General features: G+C 44.1%; 1 protein-coding gene across 2 annotated transcripts in view; it reads left to right on the top strand.

The window, feature by feature from the left end:
• The window catches only part of LOC146805169 (uncharacterized), a 182432-nt gene extending 174820 nt beyond the window's left edge, over positions 1 to 7612 (top strand). For both annotated transcript variants that reach the window (XM_085622361.1, XM_085622360.1), the window contains exon 9: positions 4268 to 7612. In XM_085622361.1, coding sequence (XP_085478487.1) covers positions 4268 to 4459 — 192 coding nt within the window. In that variant the 3' untranslated portion in view covers positions 4460 to 7612. The remainder of the gene's footprint in view (positions 1 to 4267) is intronic.
• The last annotated feature ends 14775 nt before the right edge of the window (positions 7613 to 22387 follow it).

Here is a 22387-nt window from a genome sequence, read left to right as displayed (position 1 = left end):
GGACGATTCAATCAGCTAATGCCGGACTGCGGAAAGTCCGGCATTAGCTGATTGAATCGTCCTTGGACATAAAGCTGGTCAATTCCACACGATAACGTTTATTCTTGAGAATACATTGGTCCTGATGAGAACCTCACAATGATCGAGGTTTGAAACGCGTAGACCAGTTGGTCCTTCACACACTCCACACAAAAGTCTTGCCCTTGATGTTTGTGGGATTTGAAGTGCTCATTAAGAAAATAAATGTCTTAATACGTTTGATACACGAACAACAATCTACGCCCAAAAGGGAGTAGTGGTGCAAGGACCGTTTAGTTTAGTTTAGTATGAGTCAGTTTTTTGGTATGAATGGATTGGCCAAGTGTGTTAGATGATTGAATGTTTAAATTTTCTAGGGTGCTATTTAATGTATTGTCATTTATATTGAGTATATATGTTTGTATTATGTACAGTTGCTCTGTCTTTATCACACAAAAAAAGAATGTGAAATAAACAAAAAGTTTTTTTGAATAACAGGCAATTCGTAAAGCCCCATTTTTGTTGTTTCAATTCACAAAAGTGTGTGAAAATATTCGGTTGGTTAAACTAAATCCAGTCAGGACAAGGTGTTTTGTTTCTTAGTGTTTTCGGCTCAGTTCTGCTGGTCATTTGAGCCAAAGCCCAGTTTTGGTTTTTAGCATCTTGTGCGGGCGCGGGCTCGCGAGGCTATATCTGTGGTATTACTGAGTAAGTTACCACGGGATTGTGATAACTTTTGTTGTTATTAGACAAGTGTGGTGTGTGAATTATATGTTCGTCTATTTGTCTTTCACTGGTTGTCCTTTGTGTAAACACGTTTTTGATTTCACCCTATGAGACAGTTGTGCGATGGCAGAAAAAGATGCCTTTGCCTACAGTGAGGAAAGGCAACGGTCTCTGATGTGAGCAGTTGACTGAGAGCTTAATACAAACAGAACACTTGAACGTTTGTCAAATCAACTCTTTGGAACGAAGCGGAAAGTCCGGCATTAGCTGATTGAATCGTCCTTGGACATAAAGCTGGTCAATTCCACACGATAACGTTTATTCTTGAGAATACATTGGTCCTGATGAGAACCTCACAATGATCGAGGTTTGAAACGCGTAGACCAGTTGGTCCTTCACACACTCCACACAAAAGTCTTGCCCTTGATGTTTATGTGGGATTTGAAGTGCTCATTAAGAAAATAAATGTCTTAATACGTTTGAAACACGAACAACAATCTACGCCCAAAAGGGAGTAGTGGTGCAAGGACCATTTAGTTTAGTTTAGTTTAGTATGAGTCAGTTTTTTGGTATGAATGGATTGGCCAAGTGTGTTAGATGATTGAATGTTTAAATTTTCTAGGGTGCTATTTAATGTATTGTCATTTATATTGAGTATATATGTTTGTATTATGTACAGTTGCTCTGTCTTTATCTCACAAAAAAAGAATGTGAAATAAACAAAAAGTTTTTTTGAATAACAGGCAATTCGTAAAGCCCCATTTTTGTTGTTTCAATTCACAAAAGTGTGTGAAAATATTCGGTTGGTTAAACTAAATCCAGTCAGGACAAGGTGTTTTGTTTCTTAGTGTTTTCGGCTCAGTTCTGCTGGTCATTTGAGCCAAAGCCCAGTTTTGGTTTTTAGCCTTATGCATCATGGACATGATTGCTATGGAGGAGGCTGAGCTGGTGCAGTTCTTACATTTAGTTGGAATTGTGACGCATGACTGTATGTGCCAAATTTAATTCTTAGGGTATAGGTACCTAACCCATACATGCTGCTATCATCCTGTGTAGCAAGCAGGCTTTACTTCTAAAATATTCTCTTTTTGTAGTATCAAGTACTATTCGAAGACAATAGGCAGAAAAGTACAGTACAATAGCAGCCCTTCATGTTGCTGCAGATGACTGCAGCTTCTTTAGTGGCGTGCATCATCAATTGATGCATAAAAGAAAAAAATGCAATTTCATTTGTAGATTTTTAAAACAGAGCAAACTGTCCGGCCTACACATTACTGCTGAGCTGTGCATTTTTATTTTAAAAAACAACAGTTTGAATGTTTTCCCTCCAAGGTGCACGTTTAACCATCTAATAAAGTGAGGCTGCCCTTCAAAGTAATTAGCGAATTTCAATGGCGATTGGAGCAAAACAATTATTGCCATTGATCAGCAGCGAAAAGATAATTTTAAACAAAGTCATTGTGCGCTCATCAGATTAAAGCTTGTTAACGGGCAAGTTCTAAATGATCTCTTAAGCTAGTCAAATCAATGATGCATATTCCTCATTAAGTAACATCACAATCTAAGTGGGCTTATAAATAATGTTTATTTTAAGCACTAAAACAAATGGCAAAACCTTGACTTATCAAATGCCATCTGCTCGGTGAAAGATTTTCTTTTTCCGAAGCAGATTTTTTTTGCTTCTAGGGTAAAACTGTCCCATAGCAAGAGGACAGCTCATCTCACAGCAGAACAAGATATATTTTTCCCTCCGTCGTAGAGTAGACGACAATTTTGCCACATGAATCGCCTCGGTCGTAGAAAAGAGGGTCATTTCATGTGCCGGATAAGCGCCTTCTGAAGGGTAGCGTATCTATAATGTGAAGACGTATCTGTCTGTCTACACCAAGGAGCTCCCCGCACCTAAACGTAATCCCAATTTCTGAGAAAATGTTGTACAAAAATTGGACAAGAAAAATAATTATATTTAGTTTAACGGCCGGTGTTTAGATGGCAGCGTCTGCCTTTACTGTTTTTTGGGAACAGGGCCTCTTTTTCACCATCAGACATCCAGCAATAGACAAAAATGCAGATAAGGGGCAGAGGAGAAGGGAAAGTAGTGACAAAGGCACAAATCAGGGACAAGCAATCTGCACTAGTGAATAGAGGCAGTTTAAGGTAGTGGAAGAGAAAGACATAAGGTAGAACTAAGCCTATGCAGCCTCGAAATTCACCAAACCTGGCGTTTAGCAGTGCTAGAAAGGGACCCTAAGAAAATCTCTGAGCCCCTGTACTTATGATTTTTACAAGTTAAACTCGGTCAGATGCGCGGCTTGCAGCTATTTAGAGAAATCGTCACTTTAGGACCAAGAGCAATGAAATATGTTCATACCAGTGGCGGCCGACACAAATAACAAGCAGGGAGGGGGTGGCAAATGGTGATCACTTTCGCGGGCGCTTTGATGTCCTCAGTGGCCGCGCGGCTCACTGAGGACATCAAAGCGGCCGTGAAAGTGATCACGAAGTGCTTTTCAGGCTGCCAAATGGTGCGCGCGCCCGGCGCACATGCACTGTAGTTGGAGGCCTGAAAAGCACTCGTTTGCACTTCCAGATCCCCGTTTTCTATAGCTCTCGCCAGAGCAGCGCTAAAGCGCTGACTCAGGCGAGACCTAAAAAACTAAGCCTCTGTAACCAGTTTACAAAGGCATGTAAATATGCAAATGGTCTTTAAAGACCTGTGAAAAACTCAGTGCGCCGGAGATAAGACTCCAGACACTGCCCAGCCCCCAGCAGCTCGAGTTGCACTGCAGCACCCGGGCTGAGACACAGGACGGGGGGGGGTGAGAGGAGGGGCTGAAGCGCTTGGGCAGAAGTGTGACTGGGAAGGCGCGACCCCCTTTGCATCGCTCCACGGCCCCCCTGGGGGTCGCGCCCCACAGTTTGAAGACCCCTGGGTTAGACCATAGTAAATCCAGAAACAGGGTAATGAAACAGCACAACTATGGTAGAAAGCTATATTTCAAAACTTAGCGTTTATGACTTTTATATATGGACTTTCGGTTGCAAGCTTGCTGCCTTCATTGTATGCAGCCCTATCTAGCCAGGCCATACATGGACTGGTGCAGCCACTCTTCCCAAAGCGGGCAACCATCTGCGCTGTGAATAATTTTTAAACATTACATTGCCCTGCATTACTGCTTTTAAGACCAATGTTTGTGTTAATAAGAATGGGATTTGTACTTCTTTTCCTGTTGAGAGTGGGCACTCAAATGAAAGCACAAACCGGGTAAGGGAGGCTTGGTTGATGGGTAAATTACAGCAATGTAATAGTTAAAAATTGATTCTTAATCAAGCAGTATGTACAGCCCTTATCCTAAAGGTAGTGGCGCGGGTTTCCTAAAAGCACATTGGTTTTTTTAGGACACCCATACCTGAAAATCATTGTTGCAGCTTATATATTTTTTTTTCTCTCTATTATGAATCAAGTAAACTGCTATTTGAGATCCCAATGCAAATAGTGTCTTCATGTTTTTATATGTCCTAGGAGAACTTAATGAAAACCCAATCCGAAATATGCTGCTTGAAGTCCTCAAAAGAAACTATAGCTGCCTCAAAACCCATGGATGAATTTGAAGAGCCACGTCTTCGCAGAAAACTTGAAAGAATTTTGCGCCGAATGGAGATATTCATGGAGAGAGAGAAAATTATACAACGTTTACAAAAGACTCTAGGCTGAAAACCCTTCAGCAGCATTCATATATTTTAATCAGAAATGATTTATTGTGCCTTTGTTTCTTTGGGAGTTAAATGTTTGTGTGCAAACTTGTTTATGGCAATGCAGCATACTACTTTAATTGCTTATACAGCATTCTTCTGCACTTTAATTTTGTTCCTACATTTTAGGTTACTGTGCACACCTTGTGCTTTAACGAGAAGATCTCTTTATCTGGTCCCAAAGGATGTAGTGTTTATGAAACATTGAAAGTTCTGTGAATTATTAACTGTAAGCTTTTTTATCATGTTTTCTGATATGCATCTGTTTAAATTTATAGAAGGTTCTAATTTAAATTAAGATTTATTAACATTTCTTGGACTCTAATTGCCTTTGAATAATTTTGTATTCTTGCTGCAACTTGTGGTATCCTTGATGCGTTACTACCCATCACACAAATGTCTTTTGCATTGGTTTACTTAGTTTCTTATCTTCATGCAGTTTTAGGATAGCCTTTTTTCTGGGGTGGTAGTGAGGCATTGTTTATTTACTTTTTTCAGGCATGCAGGTGTTTTTGACACAAGGTTTATTTCCTTAAATGGACTTTGAATTTTTTAAGCATTTCCGTTTCACAGATTGCAAGATCAGGGATAGTCGGCACATGAACCTTACAAAGTGAGCATCCTTTGCCTATGAATTCAGGTTAACTGCTGACAGTTATGTTTGCAAATTGCTGGCCCTCCCCACGAATCCCCTCTAATGATTAAATACATTTAGATAGATGTGTTAAAATACTGTGAAATTATCCGTAATTGTTTGAAAATCCCTCTGTAGGCTAGGTATCGAGTACATTATCAAAATGTGTGGAGTCACTACAGCCTGAGCATAGCCTCATGATCATCCTCACTGTATACAGTGGATTTTCAGTTCTGAATTCTCCAGTATCAGAGAGGGGTGGTGGCAATATGTCAAATGAAAAATTATGATTATTTTCTCCAGGATCATTCCCAGATGAAGGCTTGATAAAACAAATGCAAATTTGGTGAAAAAAGAGCAATCAAGCCACATTAATTGCTTCAAAGGTAAATTCACGCAAAAGCCCCTCCTCTTGTTTTGCTTCAAAAGTGAAAATGGAGATTGATGGACCATAAATTAGCACTCTACAAATTCCCTTTACCACCAGCCTCCAGGGCAATGTGATATATGGAGTCTCGTCCATGGTGGTAGTACCAGATGCTGTTCTTGAGCCAAATTGTCCACCGCAATTTGAAAATGTAGCTACCCAGTTTTTGTTTATGTTTAATCTTCCTGGTAGTACCTCTAGTCTGGAAACGCCAATGCCTTTTTCTGTTTATCGCTGCCTGCTACCTACCTACCTACCTATATATCGCATGTGCAACTTTATACTTGTTGGTGTTTCAAATACTGATAACACCTCTGGTGCCAGAGCCTCTCTGTCTACTATACTTTGAAGCATATTGATCTTTGAGGTTCTCTTGTGACGGTTAGGACTTACAGGAACCTTTCTTGTACCTCATCTGACTATGAGCCAGAGGTGTTGCACTGTTATGTGGGCCTGAAACACCAAATGGCTAACTTGGGCTTTGCTTGACCAGAAGCAAGAATCCCATTGTGAACACTGTTGGGTGCAGTGCCTCGAGTAGTAGGATTGGGCACTTCTCATTGCTGAACTGAAAATGGTGTGTCCAACCTAAAAGTTTTCTGGCTGTTCTGGAATGGCATGGAGATCTTGAAAAGCCCTAACTCACCTCTGTGTCTGAAAGCCTGTACATAAAATTAGAAGTTGCTGTGGATGAGACTCTTTCTTACTCAATGCACATGTTCTTTTCAGGTGTAAGGGGCTAATCTTATTAACCTCTGTACTTCCAACCAAGGACACTTACCTATAGTTCTGGCAATTTATGAGCGTAAATAAATAGATCAACGTCCTGAAGTACTCTCTAAACAAGTTCTGCTACGCAGCATGACATGCCTGTAAGGTTGGCTGTCCAGGTCTTCAAAGTTCGTCCCCAAAACCCTAATATGGAATTCCAAACCTAATTGCAATAAAACTGTGAAATGGATGTAGTCATTATGCACTAAGACAGACCTACGGAGAGGTTTGTACTTCTTACATGACATATGAGAGCCCTTGCTTGGCCGATGGTGGTAAGGCTGTACCGCTTCATACATCATATTCAGTATTTTGAATCTGTGTCATCCTGTGACTGTGATAGGCATGTTCTTTCAGAATCAATACTCCAGTTGGGCTGGTATCCTTGCCAAGCCTTTAATGATGCTAGGAAAAGTTTAGGGATTACAGATAGAGGTCCTATAGGTCTGCCAGACAGATGCTAAAAATGTCTGACCTCTTGAGTTGGTTGACTGGTCAATGTTCCATGATCCTGATCCATCAAGCTGAAAGGGTCATCAAGTGCTTCATTCCTACAAGGGACAGTGGATTTCTCATGTCGGGTTCCTGAACATGCAATATAGTGACTACGCATTCGTAGTGTGCGCAAATCCTTAGAAAGGATGTAATAGCGCTAGGCAGACTGGAATAAAATCACCTGGAAGAGGATTTGATGGAAGCTCAATATAGAGGCTCAGACTATTTATAAAAGTAAGATGATTCTACAGAAGGAGAAATGAAAGACGTAGCAAGCTCTAATATTTGGCAACCAGAAATGAGAATGAAAGACCGCCAAGATGAGAGTTGCAAACATGAGGCTATGTGGCAATATTGGTGGAAGATGACTATAGAGGGAAAGGGACCGTTCTTTAGCATAAAATCCTGTTGCAGGTGAGAGGTCCTTTCCCTTTCACTGCTCTGTGGCAAAGTCTAATCACTTGAAGAAAGAGCGTATGGCAGTTTATAACCAGCAAAGCATTACAAATTGGGGCAGTGTAGAAGTGTGACAATAATGGACCAAGATGACGTGGGCTGCAGCCTTTTGAGTGATCTGAAGTGTGGAAATTATGTAATGTAGTAAGCCATATTGTTGTAATAAATCATCAGATTTTCTTAATCTCACCATTATATCAGTGTAGCAAATGGAGAGGCTCAGGTGACTTCCTTTTGAAAGTTTGGACATTGGGTCATTAAGTACTCCCGTATGCCCCAACTAAGTCTGCAGTTGCTATCTAACCAAATAAAGAGAAACAGTACTTCCTTTCCTTGATGACTGTGTGTATTCTTCTTACAGTTTGGATGAGTATCATTCTAGGTCGTGTTCCTAGAGAAAATTATTTCTGCTGCTTTGCCTGTACCTGATGGCATTGTATATTGTTATATATATTATTACATTGTCCTCTTCATTTAGGTTTTTCTATAAATGTACAGAATGTCAGCCCTGTGACACCATGCTTAATAGAAAATCTTTTCATACAAACCATGCAGTCATGTTAACTGTTTGGCCATCTCAGTAAGATATGCAGGTTGTAGAATGGTTCTGTAAGACAGGTTTAATCACCCCTGCCCTTTTCCACACACACAGTTTACACTGCCTGAATCCCTTTATTCCTCATTCCAAAAGAGATGGAAGAAACTCGGTATGCCGTTTTGAACCAGTTTTCTTCAAATTTTCAGCTTGATTTGCTCCATTTTCTCAATTTTGGCTCATTATTATTTGGCCCCCATTTGTATTGCTATACATATATATATATTTTTTTGCCTGATCCAATGCATACTCATGTCCCCGTATCTGCTACATCTGCACTTGCCTTGTGCGAAGGCTCCGTTGATCGAGCCAAATATAGCAATGATATATTTGGGCTCTGGGCCTCAAGGAGGTTCCAGTATTTACTTGAGTTTGAAAGCAATGTAATGAATGAATGAAGCAATGTAAGTAAACATTTATTTTTTTATATTGTTTGCCCAAATTACTTCATAGTACACATACTTCTCAGATTTTATAGATTTTGTTTAGGTGCCACATGGTACAGTACAGACCCATTGATGTGTTTCCCAATCATACTTTCAATGTTAATATGAAAATTCTTTAGTCTAATGCATGGGGAATTCCATGAGACTCCCTATCATGACCTTACCCTCTCTCTCTCTGATACTTTTGGGTTGGTTCATCATGGTCTGCTCTTTTTAATGAATATCTTTAGGCCAATGTTTGGGTCCTGATGGCATAACCACAAGCAACAAATATGTGAAAACAAATCTTGTGTCCCACTCAGATGGTACAGGGCGCCTTTAGCACATGTAGTTTTTTTCTCTGCCACAGATACAAATGCCTGCTGAGGCCCCAGCCACTTCACGGCTGCCCTTACCAAAGTGTTGCTACTTTTTTCGTGAGATAGTCAGTATTATGAGGATGTGTCTGGAATTCTTTCACTTACGGAAAATAACGTAACACCCTGGACTATCTGTTTTCTGGTCACTATGAGAAGTTCTAAAAATAAATAAATGTTGAGGAGGAAGACATTTTTTTATTTTACTCCTTCCTACACACTCATCTGTTTCAGCATCACCTAATTCATACTTGCTATTCCTTCTGATTCCCCTCAATCAATCTAAACTCCATGTCGTGCACTTTGGTGTGTCCCTTAATTTTACATTTAACAGCAATTCAGTAATGATATGAGAAATCATGACATAAAGAACAACAATTAAAAAATATGCAAAGATAAATATACAACAGATAATGTGGAAGAAAATTAGAACTTGAAAATATATTTTTTTTAAATACATCAACTTCTGTGGAACAATGTAATGAAAAATAACAGTACATAAGGGAAGTGTGGGGGGGGGGGGGAGTCAAATTGATGGAAATATGTTATCAAATAATTTGTACAGTAAGCTAATTGTAAACACATTATAAAAATGAGCAAACATCATCTAATACAATAGTACATCCATGACTAAAGACAGATAGGTACTATACATACTAATTTATGGCAGTTTCTGCACTTTAGCAGGAAAGGACATGTTCTTATGTGCAAGTAAACTACATTTGGATAAAAAGTTAGTAATTAGAAGACATAACAAGTTTCTCTTTGTAGGTATGAAAATGGGGGAGACATAATTGGTATCTAATTAGATAACTAGTATCTAGTCTGTGGTTGAAACATACAGCGGACCACCATGATTGAAAATTTACATTATGTGCGTGTTTTCAATCAGAGGTTATGAGATGAAAGGCAACAGTGAACAGATTTGTGACCTTGAGCTAATACAGACCAATCAGGGGTGATACTATCTAAGAAAATATTGAAAAGCAAGAAAAGGATACTGACTTTAAAAATCGTGTTAAATTTGTGCCAAACCAGTTTCCAAAAAAGTGGGACAGTCCAATAACATATGCTTTAAATCTGCTTTCAAGCAATTGCAGAACCAACAAAACTGATCTAAGTCTTTAGAGAAACGTTTCATTCATGTTGGGTTGAACAATAAGCGATGATAAATGAAGTAAAGGGTTTGTAGAGTATTTGCAGCTCTAGTGAATTTGTGAATTTTTCATCCAAATTCTGTTCCACAGATCAGTAGACCTACATTACAATAAATCTGTTTCCCGTGACAATTCAGTTTTTTATTTAGGCCTATCTTTAGAAAAGCGTATAATTTTTATAAATGAAATAGGCATTGGGATTGACAGATAATAGTGGAAATAGCACATCAGATTTGGGTGAGTACAGCTGGAGTAGTTTCAATATGGACTTATCAGAAAGAAACACGTTAGTTAGATTCCTCACCTTAGAATATCCCCAGGTGTCAGGCTGGATCCGGAAAGATTTTTTGTCAGCAGTACACTTTGCGCGTCGCTAGGTGTCGTCTGCGGCTCCGCGTCTGTCGTCTGCGTCGTGCGCTGGAATTACATCGTCGGAGTACTTAGACGCCGCCCTCGCGCGCTGACGTCAGTTCTTCTTTTTTGCCGCGCCAAACAGTGCCGATCCGGGAAGAGCTTACCCTTTTAGTCACTTTTTGGACTCTTTTGTCTATTCACGTCGACTCAAACTGGTGCCGGTAGGATGCCTGGTTTCAAAGCCTGTGACTCCTGTCACCGACTGATGTCGATAACGGACCACCACCGCCGGTGCCTGTACTGTCTTGGGGCCGACCACGATGCGGAGTCGTGCCTCGACTGCCGGGCCTTGACCTCGAAAGCTAGGCAGGAGCGGTCCTGCAAGCTTCTCGAGCTCCGGCACTCGGCTCCACGTCGTTCTCGGTCGAGGAGGAGGTCAAAGGACCGGTCGTGGAGCCGCAGCCACCATCACTCCTCAGGTTCCAAGTCTTCGGGTAAGTCGAAGCATAGTAAGAAGTCCAAGAGACGACATCGCTCTTCGGACTCCCCTCGCTGGTCGCGCGACTCGGTCGAGGGTCTGGGTGGTACCACCCCAGTGGCTCCGCCGGAGCCGCGTCTGTCCCCATACCCGCCGGTCCCTGGGACTGATGCGACTCCGGCGGAGATCAGTGCCTTCCTCTCGGCCATGAGGGGCCTGGCTCCGCCGTCGACACCTGCCGGCGTGCCTTCGGGCCCCGCGGGCTCGACTGGGAGGCCTAGCGAGCCGGCAGCTCCAGCGCCGTCGTCGACTTCGGTCCCGACGCCGCAGGTTCCCGAGAGATCCACGCCTGGATCTCGGTCGTTGCCGGTCGACCTCACGATGCCTCCTCCACCTGCGTCGACACCGGTCCCACCCCCGGCACCGTCTCCGGATGACGCCGTTCCCTGGTTCAGTCCGGGCCCGGCACCGCATCAGACGCCGATGGGTGACCATTTCATCTTCCGCCCGGCTCCGATCATTTTCCCTGTGTATCAGGAATAGGATGACGGTGGCGACTGGGAGGGGTCTGATGACCCTCTGACCCGCCAGGGTCAGTTATCACAGGACTGGGCAGATGAGCTGGGGGATGCCAGTGGCCTTGACACCTCCCCTGACACTGGCTTCATCTCTCCTCCGACCGTGGCTTCGGAGGAAGGTGCTACCTTTTCTACGGCGTTGCGTAAGGCGGCCGAAGCCCTGGGGCTGGAGCTACCTACTGTGGCCGTGAGGACTAACCTCCTCACTGAAGTGCTCCAACCGTCAGCAAGCTCCTCGGAGCCTCTGCTGCTGTTTAGCGAAGCACTGATGGACGTTCTGAAGGGCACTGGGTCCAAGCCCTCCACAGTACCTCCTGTGGACCGGAACGTGGCCCGGCGCCACCGCCCTCCACCGGGCGACCCCAGTTTTCTGTCCGAATACCCCACGCCTGAGAGCCTGGTTATCCAGGCCTCTACTTCCCAGACCTCCTTCCCGTCCGCTCCCCTGGTTCGGAAATCCAAGAGACTGGAGCAGTTTGGTAAAAAGCTGTTCTCCTCCCTTAGTTTAGGGCTGCGGTCTATTAACACCACTTGTCTCTTGGACCGTTACTCCCACTCTCTGTGGGATACGGTGGAGGATGTGCTGCCCCTGTGTCCGGAGGAGACCCGGACACGGCTCTGGCCGAGGGGCGGGACGCAGCGCGGTATGCCATCCAATGTGGTTGGGACACGATGGACTCGCTGGGCAGGGCAATGTCGTCCACAGTGGCGCTCCGTCGTCACGCCTGGCTGCGGTCCACGACTTTTTCTGGGGATGTCCAGAGCACCCTCATGGACATGCCCTTTGATGGCAGTCGCCTCTTTGGCGACAAAGCAGATAGTGCGCTGGAGCGCTTTAAGGACTCCAGGGCTACAGCCAAGTCCTTGGGTCTCTCGGCCCGCGCCCGCCAACTTCCGCTTTTCGCCCCTTTCGTGGCCAAGGAAGGAGCGCCCCCTCACGTACGCCTAGCCACAGGCCATAGAAGCAACCTCCACGCAGTCGTGGACGTGGATTCCGCCGAAGCGGTACAGGGGGACAACGTGCCGGTCCATCCACATCCAACCCAGCAGCATCCGCCTCAAAGCCTTCCTAGTCCGTGCTTTCAGGCCCATTCCACGCCAGTGGGAGGCAGAGTTCGCCATCACCTGCTCCACTGGCGTTCCATCACTTTGGACAGGTGGGTGCTGCAAATCGTCCGAAGGGGCTACTCCCTCCCCTTCGAGACAACCCCTCCAGCCATGCCACCGCAGTGCCACCGCATGTCGGGGGATCACTTGAATCTTCTATGGGAGGAAGTTGCGGCCCTCTTGGTCAAAGGGGCGGTCGAGCACGTTTCTGGTCCAGAAGTAGGACGTGGTGGTTATTCCCACTACTTTCTGGTTCCCGAGAAGGGCAAAGGGGGCCTACGCCCTATCTTGGACCTCAGGAGCGTCAACGCCTTTCGTCCGGAAGGAAAGGTTCAAGATGCTTACCTTAGCTCAGGTTCTGGCTGCCCTGGACCCTGGAGACTGGATGGTAGCGTTGGACTTGCAGGACGCTTACTTTCACATCCCCGTCCTGCCGGCCCACCGGCGTTACCTGCGGTTCACGGTGGGTCAGGAGCATTTTCAGTTTACCGTGCTCCCCTTCGGCCTCACCACTGCCCCTCGGGTGTTCACGAAAGTGATGGCGGTGGTCGCGGCTCATCTGCGCAGATCGGGGGTTCCAGTCTTCCCCCTATCTCGACGACTGGTTGTTGAAGGCGGGCTTGCCCCAGAAAATAGTCTCCCACCTCCAGACTACGGCCAACCTCCTGCATTTGCTGGGGTTCTCCATCAATGTGCCGAAGTCGCATCCGAGTCCCTCCCAAATACTCCTCTTTATCGGGGCGGTTCTGGACTCGGCGCAGTTCCGTGCTTATCCTCCGGAACAGCGAGTCTGGGATATTCAGGCTCTGCTTCCCATCTTTCGGCCTCTATCCCGGGTTTCGGTCAGGTTGGTGCTGCAGCTTCTGGGTCTGATGGCCTCCTGCATCCTGTTAGTGCATCACGCCAGGTGGCGAATGCGGGCTCTTCAGTGGGACCTGAAGTTTCAGTGGGCCCAGCATCGGGGCAACCTGTCTGACCATGTCTTGATCTCGGAGGGCACTGCGAGACAGTTGCAGTGGTGGCTCACGGACCGCGATTGGGTCAGTGGCAGATCCCTCTCCCTACCCCCAACCGGAGCACGTAGTAGTGACGGATGCGTCCCTCCTGGGATGGGGGGGCCCACATGGGAGAGGCGGAGATCAGAGGATTCTGGTCTCCGGCAGAGTCTCGGCTCCATATCAACCTTTTGGAGCTGAGAGCGATCCGACTTGCACTGAAGGCATTCCTTCCCGTTGTCCGGGAAAGTGTAGTGCAGGTGTTCACGGACAACACCACCGCCATGTGGTATTGCAAAAACAGGGCGGGGTGGGGTCGTGGACCCTTTGTCAGGAGGCTCTGCGCCTCTGGACTTGGCTGGAACATCAGGGCATCACCCTGTTGGGTCAACATCTGGCAGGCTCTCTGAACGCCAGAGCAGACGAACTCAGCCGCCGGTGCATGATGGATCACGAATGGCGTCTAAACTCGGACGTGGCGCAAGGCCTCTTTCGGCAGTGGGGAGAGCCTTGGTTAGATCTATTCGCCACCGAAGAGAACGCGCAATGTCAGCAGTTCTGCGCGTTGGAGTTTCCAAGGCGGCACTCGCTCGGGGATGCCTTTCGTCGCGAGTGGAGTTGCGGTCTGTTGTACGCCTTTCCGCCTATACCACTTCTGCCCAGAGTGCTGAAGAAGATCAGGCGCGACCTGGCCCAAGTCATCTTGGTGGCTCCAGACTGGGCAAGGAGGTACTGGTATCCCGAGCTACTCAGTCTGTCGATCGATCCCCCGATACGACTGCCTCTTCAGGAGGACCTTCTGTCGCAGCAGCAGGGGACGGTCCTCCACCCGAACCTGTCCAGTCTCCACCTCCATGCGTGGAGATTGAGCGGCGACAGTTTATGCCATTTGACTAGCCTCCTGAAGTCTGCGATGTGATTCTGGCAGGCAGGCGTCCCTCCACAAAATCGGTATATGCCTACAGGTGGAAAAAATTTGTGGCATGGTGCACAGCAAAGGCTGTGGATCCCCTTTCCGCCCCTCTTTCTGAGGTTCTCCTCTTTCTTCTTTCCATGGCCCAGCAGGGCTCTGCTCTGGGCACTCTTAAAGGTTATCTTTCAGCTATCTCGGCTTCCTGATCAGCCTTCTCTTTTCAAATCCCCTGTTGTTTCTCGCTTCCTCAAGGGCATTACTCACATGTTTCCTCCTGTCCCTTTCGTAATGCCCCAGATTTGAACCTGGTTTTGACATATCTGATGTGCGCTCCCTTTGAGCCACTTCATAATTGTCCCCTTCGTCTTCTCACTCGTAAGACTGCTTTCCTGGTTGCCATCACCTATGCTAGAAGGGTGAGTGAGCTCCAGGCTCTATCTTCTAAGCCTCCTTTTCTTTCTGTCCATCCGGACAAAGTTGTTCTCCGGACTCGTCCTTCCTTTCTTCCTAAGGTGGTGACTGCCTTCCACATCGGGCAGTCTGTCACGTTGCCCACCTTCTTTCCGCATCCTTCGAAAGAGGAAGAGAGGCTCCACCGTCTGGACCCAAAACGGGCGCTGTCCTTTTATTTGGACCGCACCAAGCAGTTCCGGGTGGATGACCAGCTCTTTGTGGGCTACGTGGGCGCTAAGAAGGGGAGGGCGGTACACAAGCGAACCATTTCTCGGTGGGTCGCATTGTGTATCAAAGCTTGTTATTCCTTGGCTAAAAAGGAACCTCCTGTGGGGCTGATGGCCCATTCCACTCGGGCCACAGCGGCGACAACTGCCCTGGGTCGGGGAGTCCCCTTGCAGGACATCTGTCAGGCAGCAACGTGGGCCTAGCTGCACACGTTTGCCAAGCATTATTGCCTGGACAGCCAAGTCCGGAGAGACGGCTTCTTTGGCCGTTCTGTTCTCCAGGACTTTCTGGTGTGATCTTGGTTCGCAGACCCACCACCGGGGTTGGTATTGCTGGGGTATCTATTCTAAGGTGAGGAATCTAACTAACGTGTTTCTTTCAGATGAACAAGTTACTTACCTTCAGCAACGATATACGACTTTTTTGGCAACAGCTTCCGTAGATTTGATATGTAGCATCTGCTCTTCCAGAGACTAAAGGCCTCTGATCTCCAGCTCCTCCAAAAGCCCTCTCTTGCATGGCTCTGCGTTCCTGGCGCGGAAAGCTATGTACAAGGACTGACGTCAGTGCGCAAGGGCGGCGTCTAAGTACTCCGACGTCATTCCGGCGCACGACGCAGACGACGGACGCCGAGCCGCAGACGACGCCTAGCGACGCGCAAAGGGTATTGCTGACGAAAAACCTTTCCGGATCCAGCCTTACGCCTGGTGATATTCTAAGGTGAGGAATCTACATAACTAATGTTTCTTACAGATATATCGTTACCGGAGGTAAGTAACTTGTTCATTAATAGAGGTACAGAGACGTTCATATTTTGTTTATGAAATGTAGTGGGTAAGGAAAACATTTTTGGAACACCAGAAACTGATAACATCTGGTTGTTGTCAAAGAGTTGAGATATCCAACATACTCCCCTAACCCTCCAGGTTTTCCAGTAAATACAATGATTATTGATTTGCATAAGACGGTTATGCCAAAAAGATTGTTGTTCAAAATTAGTAATGGAAATATGAATAGCTGGAAGTAAGGGTGTCAAAATGCGCAATAACTGGGATACGTAATTAAGAGATTTGTGTCATAAACAATAATAATTCTTTGATATCAAAAGGGGCGATTTTGGATTTTTCTAGTGACACCCACAGAGGAGTGTGAGGGGTATGAGCGTGAGTAAGCCAGTCAACTGATTGTTTTAAGAAGGCATAATGATATTGCCAGAAATTAGAGAAGTTAAAGCCACCATCAGATTTACCTCTTTTTAAACTGGATAAAGCTATTCGGGATGGTCTACCTTTCCATGAAAATTTTGAAAGAAGAGAATCTGTCTTTTTAAAATAGAGGTCTGGGATACGAATTGGAATTCATGAAAATTATGTACAATATCATAGGCGTTAACATCATCTTAATGGAGTCCGGTCTGCCCCACCAAGAAAGAAATAACCGGTCTCATACATGGTTCCCTCTAAACTGCGCGCCTGACATCTTCAAATGCTGGCAGGTAAGGTGTAAATTGGAGGACCATAGGAAAATGAGACGAAAAGACACATACGTACATTTAGAAAGAAGTAATATGTAAGCAGAGCACATCACAGAGAATACAATGTATCATGGTTAACATGGCGGCTCTAGTGGGACAAAGCAAAAGCGAAAATGCAAATAGCAGACAGAAAGAGTCTTTAATAAACCGCAGTGCAGCCCAAGTAGCGTTGTTTGAGATCACCTAACCCCCAGTAAAAAACCTCACACACAGATTAAAATGTTCAAGCACTATTTAATACAAGTGCTCAGGGCAAGGCTAAAAGATAAGAGGTTTACTATAATTCTGCCCGCAAAAACAGAGGTAAGTGACCTACTGACAGAATTGCCAGGGATCAGAAAAGAATACACAGAGGCAGCAGAGGTGACATTAAAACAGCTAATCGAAGTAGTCGATCTCACCGATGTGCGACCGGTGCATTGGACAAGTGAGCGCTAACCCAATTTCCCCTTTTGAATTAATCACTGTTGACCTGCACAGCACCATCTACCACCATGCAAGAGCACTGCTATGAATGCTTTCCGGACCCAGACTGGTACCTGTTGATATTTTAAAGGTGAGGAATCTGCGGTTATATTATCCACCAGAAAGCATTACAGAAAGCAAGTAACCTGTTACCCCCCCACTTCTCCTGGCTTGATGATATACCACATTAGGGCCATGTTGCCAGCCAACATTTTCATGGACTGCCTATAAAGGGATTGCACGAAGGCCTTGATTGGCAGCCATGTTGCTCACAGCTTCCGTAGATTGATATGTAGCATCTGCTCTTCCAGAGACTAAAGGCCTCTGATCTCCAGCTCCTCCAAAAGCCCTCTCCCCGCTTGAGTGAAGAGTCCTTTACCACTGTGATCACTGCTTATGGAGGTTAGAAGGGCTTCCCTTGAACTAGGCTCTCCTGCACATCAAATCCCCTGGAGTGTCCCTCCCAAGATCATTATGGAGTGCCAGAAATCACAGCTGTATTGAACGCACTGCTTGCAGAGGCACCACTATAGAGCCCTAGTGTGCCAGAGTGCGTGACTGACAAAGCGTCCAGCAATATAGCAGAGCTAAAACCAGGAAACTGGAAATATCTGAGGGCTAATGGCAACTACTTACCCTATGAACAGGCTCCAGGTGAGACTTTAATACGTTGAAGGAAAAGCCCAATTTGTGCAGCATTGATACTGTCAGGTGAAGGTGATGCAACACCACCTCTTGAGACTTGGAGACAAATTTATTATAGGATTGCTTTGCCGTTGCATCACACAAGATAATCCTTAAATCAGATTTCCCAAGCGACGCATAAGCCTTGTCTTGTACCTCTGAAAAGAGGGAAATATGAGGATTGTTTACCAGTAACATAAATTGAGGTGGACGGCTGAGATTATAAAAGATGGATACATCTAACAACGTGTGGACTGAAACGATGTCATTTTAAAGCGCCAAACATAAAATCCCAAATAACGTGATCAAAAGCTTTTTCAGCATCTAAAGTTATAGCCGCACAAGGTATATCAGATTTAGAAGCCATATGGATAAAGTTGAGGAAAGATCCGGAGTTATCTGAAATAAAACGCCCTTTCACAAATCCTGATTGATGAATGTCTATTAAATCTGGAATAAACTGCTTGATGCGTGTTGCAAAGGCCTTTTCAAATATCTTGCAATTCGTGGTAATAAGAGAGATGGGCCTATCGTTCCAACACGTTGATAGGTTTTTACCTTTCTTGGGAAGCAGGCAAAGCATCGCTTGCGAAAAAGTTCCTTGTGTATAATCGTGAGTGACAAAATAGGAAATTAAAAGAACTAGTTTTGGAAGAAGGAGAGGTGCAAAATGAGAGTAAAGATGAACAGAAAAACCATCAAAACCAGGAGTTTTGTCTTAGAAATGCTGTTCTTCAAATTCCCAGAGCTCTGTCTCAGTTATGTCAGCATTCAGTGCAGAGAGGCCTAGTATATGATTCGTCGACTTAGGGATAGATTGGAAACAAGTATCTAATTGGTCCGTTGGAAGATTAGACTCTACTGAATAAAGGTTAGTACAGTATTATGTAAAACAGTCTAAAAGTTTTGTATCAGTGGTGTGATTAAAACCATCTTTGTCTGTGATAATATGAATTTTAGATTTGTTTTTTAATTGTCAAATAGTTATCCAACATTTTCCCTGCTTTATTACGACGACCAAACATTTTTGCATTACTTTTAAGTAAAATACCACAAGCATCATTACAAGATTGTTTGTTATATTGTAATTCAGCTCGAATTAATTTAGGCAGAGTATCTGTTGTTTTAGAGGAAAAATAATCATGCTCCAAAGCTTTGATTTGTTTAAGCAATTGTACAGAATCCTTAGTTGATTTCCTTTTCTTCACTGCAACGTAGTCTATAATGGTACCCCTGGCAGTCGCATTAAATGCATCCCAAATATAATTTATCTGGGAATCAATATTACCAGCAATTTTTTTGGTGTGAAATCTGTAAATGCACCTGTAAACTGTTTAACTTGCAGTAATACATTGTTAAATCTCCACCTATTAGACCGGGGGTTATTGTTAGGAGTATCTAAGTCTAAATTAATAGGGGCATGGTCAAAAATCGGAATAGAATCAATCTCAACATTTGAAACCGTTTGGAGAATATTTGTGTGACAAATAAGTAATCTATTCTGGATTGTGAGGCACGCACAAGAGAAAAATAAGTGAACTTTAACACGTCTGGGTGAACAGTTCGCCAGCCGTCAATTAAACCTCTAGAGGAAATAGTCCCCTGGAAAGATTCCTGCATTATATTAGGGATATATCTAACCTGAGATCTGCGGTCTATAAAGAGGTCCATTAAGTGATTACAATCCCACCCCCACTATAAAGTTGTCTGAAGGACAATTGGATAAGAGAGGAGACAAACTGTCCCAAAAATGTAGATCCACACATGTAGGGCCGTAAACATTACATAGTGAAAAAGCAGTATCATTAATTTTGACATTCAATAGTAACCACCTCCCTGCATCATCGATCACGTGAATATTCAGAGATTTGTGAACTAAAATTAAAACACCATTCTTATTAACAGCAGAGGAACTGTAGACATAACTCGCCCATTGCCTGCACATATAATCAATGTCACCATCTTTAAGATGTGACTCATGTAAAAAAAGCAATCTGGCAGTTCAACTTAGAGAAGTGAGTCAGCACCTTCTGGTTTTTAACAAGATTTCAAAGTCTTTTTATGTTCCAGGAAAGTAAGTAAGTAAAAGGTAAAGTAGATTGAAGGAATAAACAGGAATATGAGGGTATGAGCAAAAGCTAGAATAGAGCCATGGTTAGTAAATATAAAGTAAAAGAAGAGAATAGGAGAGAAAACACAGGACAGTAGGGAGAAAAAAAAAACTCCCTGGTGTATAGAAAAGCAAAAAGATGACAAAAAGTCAAAATACTTTAGTCATATTCCTTGAAAAGAATGAGAAACAGGAAAAATACAAGTTTAGAGTGTTGGGGCAAGATAAGATGTCCAGCCTGAAAGGGAGGCCATGAGGATTATCAATAACAACAAATGAGGTCAGGAACAGTGGCTTAGTGTAGAACTAATAAAGGAGAGAATATCACATATCCAAATAAACAAGGGACACAGGACAAACCTGCCACGTGATAAAAGACTTGGTACTGCATACACAAAATGTTAAGACTGAAAGTGGAAGGACGACAACATCCATCACAATGCGATCCAACAGACCAAGGGAATGTAGAACCTGTAAAGAGACATCAAAAACAAGATTAAAAATTACAAAGATCAAGTTTTGCTGAGCTCCATATTTTCTCCCTTATGCTCATGGATGAATTGCTTAATATCCTTGGGCTCTTCGACGGTAGTCGTCCTGTCTTTGTAGGTGACCTTGAAGAAACATGGATGGATAAGCCCATACTGTGCATTCATGGATCTCACAACTGGTCTCATGTCCAAAAACTTTTTGTCTCACTGCAGTGACCTTGGACACATCCTGGCTAAAAAAAAAGTTTTGCCCCGACCAGAACATCCGCTTACGTTGTTTGGCCATCAAAAGGACTTGCATAAGATCAGAATTTTGAGGGAAAAAAAGCAATCATCCCTCTAGGTCTGTTCGATGTTCCAGAGGGAGAGGGGCCGATCCTATGGGCTCTTTGAATGTTCAGCTCCACCGGAGATTTCAACCCAACAGTTTTGGGGATGAGTAACTTAAGAAATGTAATCATATCTTGACCTTCTGATCCTTCCGGAATACTGTAAATGCGTAGGTTATTGTGAGGGTTTTGATTCTCCAAATAGTCAGCCAGTCGCTTAAGCTGTGTAACTTCCTTAGACAGATAAGAGACTTTAGCAGCAATATCCTGAGCGTCACTAACCCGTTCTTCCACCTCAGTGAGTCTTGAATCCAGAACAGACCACTTATCCTCAATATGTTGAAAGGTTTCATATTCTTTAACTTTTCCATAATATCTTTCACTGTTAGAGGTAATGGAGATTTCGTAGGTGAAGGGTCTTTCTATTCTCTTTTATTGGCGCTGCCTCCAGACTCCTTACGAGCCATAGCACCTGAAACAGAAAAAGACAAAGTCTTAGGGGAATGCGCAGTATCCATAATGAGACTCTGTGTTATAGTGTCACCCAGCGAGGATTAATAGTTAATGTAACCAAGATGACCAGCAATGGAAATGGCCATGAATAGCAGCTAGGTAGTCGAAAATTCACGTTAGAAGGGGAGATGAGCTACTCCACAGGACAAAAAAAGGATAACAGCTGTGTATGCCATTGAATGAGAAAGAAAAAAGATTTTTAAAGAAAGTTATAAGAAAAAACTTTGTGCCATATTTCTGAAGACAGACTGTGGACCACTCAAAACGGCGGCTATGATTCCTGTAGGACAGGAGTTGCAGGCCAAACTTATGAGAAAAAAAACAGTTAGAGGTTCAAAAAACATACCTTGCTGCTCCCTGCCATTTCTGATGCTTGTTTATGCCACCGAGACACAAACGCAAGCCAGAACCACCCGACTGAAGGAAAATTCCTATGCTCCCGCGGAGAAAAACTAGCTGTCGCTCATCTTGTTTGCCACCGGTGCACGCTCCATAACATTAGGCTTTAATTTATTATCAGCACTGTTTTAATGCAATAATTAGGTGACCGCTATGTCTGAATCGATCACAAGACACCAACAGCTTTTAATGTCTAAAATAAGTTTTACAGGTCATACAATTGACTGTGAAGTTTTATCAGGTTATGCAAGGGATTAGTAACTACATGATAATATAATGCACTAAGGCACTTTAGACTTCCCAGGATAAAAGGAAAATGCCACAACTCAAGAATGTTTTGTTAAGAAAGGAGGTCCGATTCCTTGTGGCAATCTCAGATAGCAATATGCACTTTACAATAATGGAAACCCAGGCTGTCCCAGAGCTGAACATGAGGCATAAACAGTTTACAAGGTTTAATCAAGGTTTTATAGGTCTTATAAACGACCGTAAAATGTTATCAGGCTCTGTAAGGGACTAGGTCATCCCTGTAATAGAGGAAGAAACAGTGGTTGATGCTTGTGATTTTATTTTTGATAGCATTAAATATTCATTTTCAACAATGTATTCTTGCATTGGTCCAGTCCCCTCACAAATAATTCTGCTTAATGTGAAGCTAATTTAATTGTCTTATTGGATAAATGTTTACTCTCATCTGTTTTATTTCATGCCATAATTGTTAATATTTTAATTAACTAAACAATAAACTTAAAACACGGAGTGCTTTTGAGCGCCAACGCAGGCAACCATGCATCATGGTGCAAGGGTGCCTGCATTGTCGGCGAGGCATTTTGCTCTAAGTGTGCTGCAGAAAGCAGCACTTAGAACGAGCATACAAGGAGGAGGAATAAAGATATTTTACTCGTTGCACCTTGCACAGGGA

The sequence above is a fragment of the Triturus cristatus genome, chromosome 8, assembly GCF_964204655.1.
Source record: "Triturus cristatus chromosome 8, aTriCri1.1, whole genome shotgun sequence".
Taxonomy (NCBI): domain Eukaryota; kingdom Metazoa; phylum Chordata; class Amphibia; order Caudata; family Salamandridae; genus Triturus; species Triturus cristatus.
Note: the sequence above shows the minus strand (reverse complement) of the source record. Positions and strands in the feature narration are given on the sequence as shown.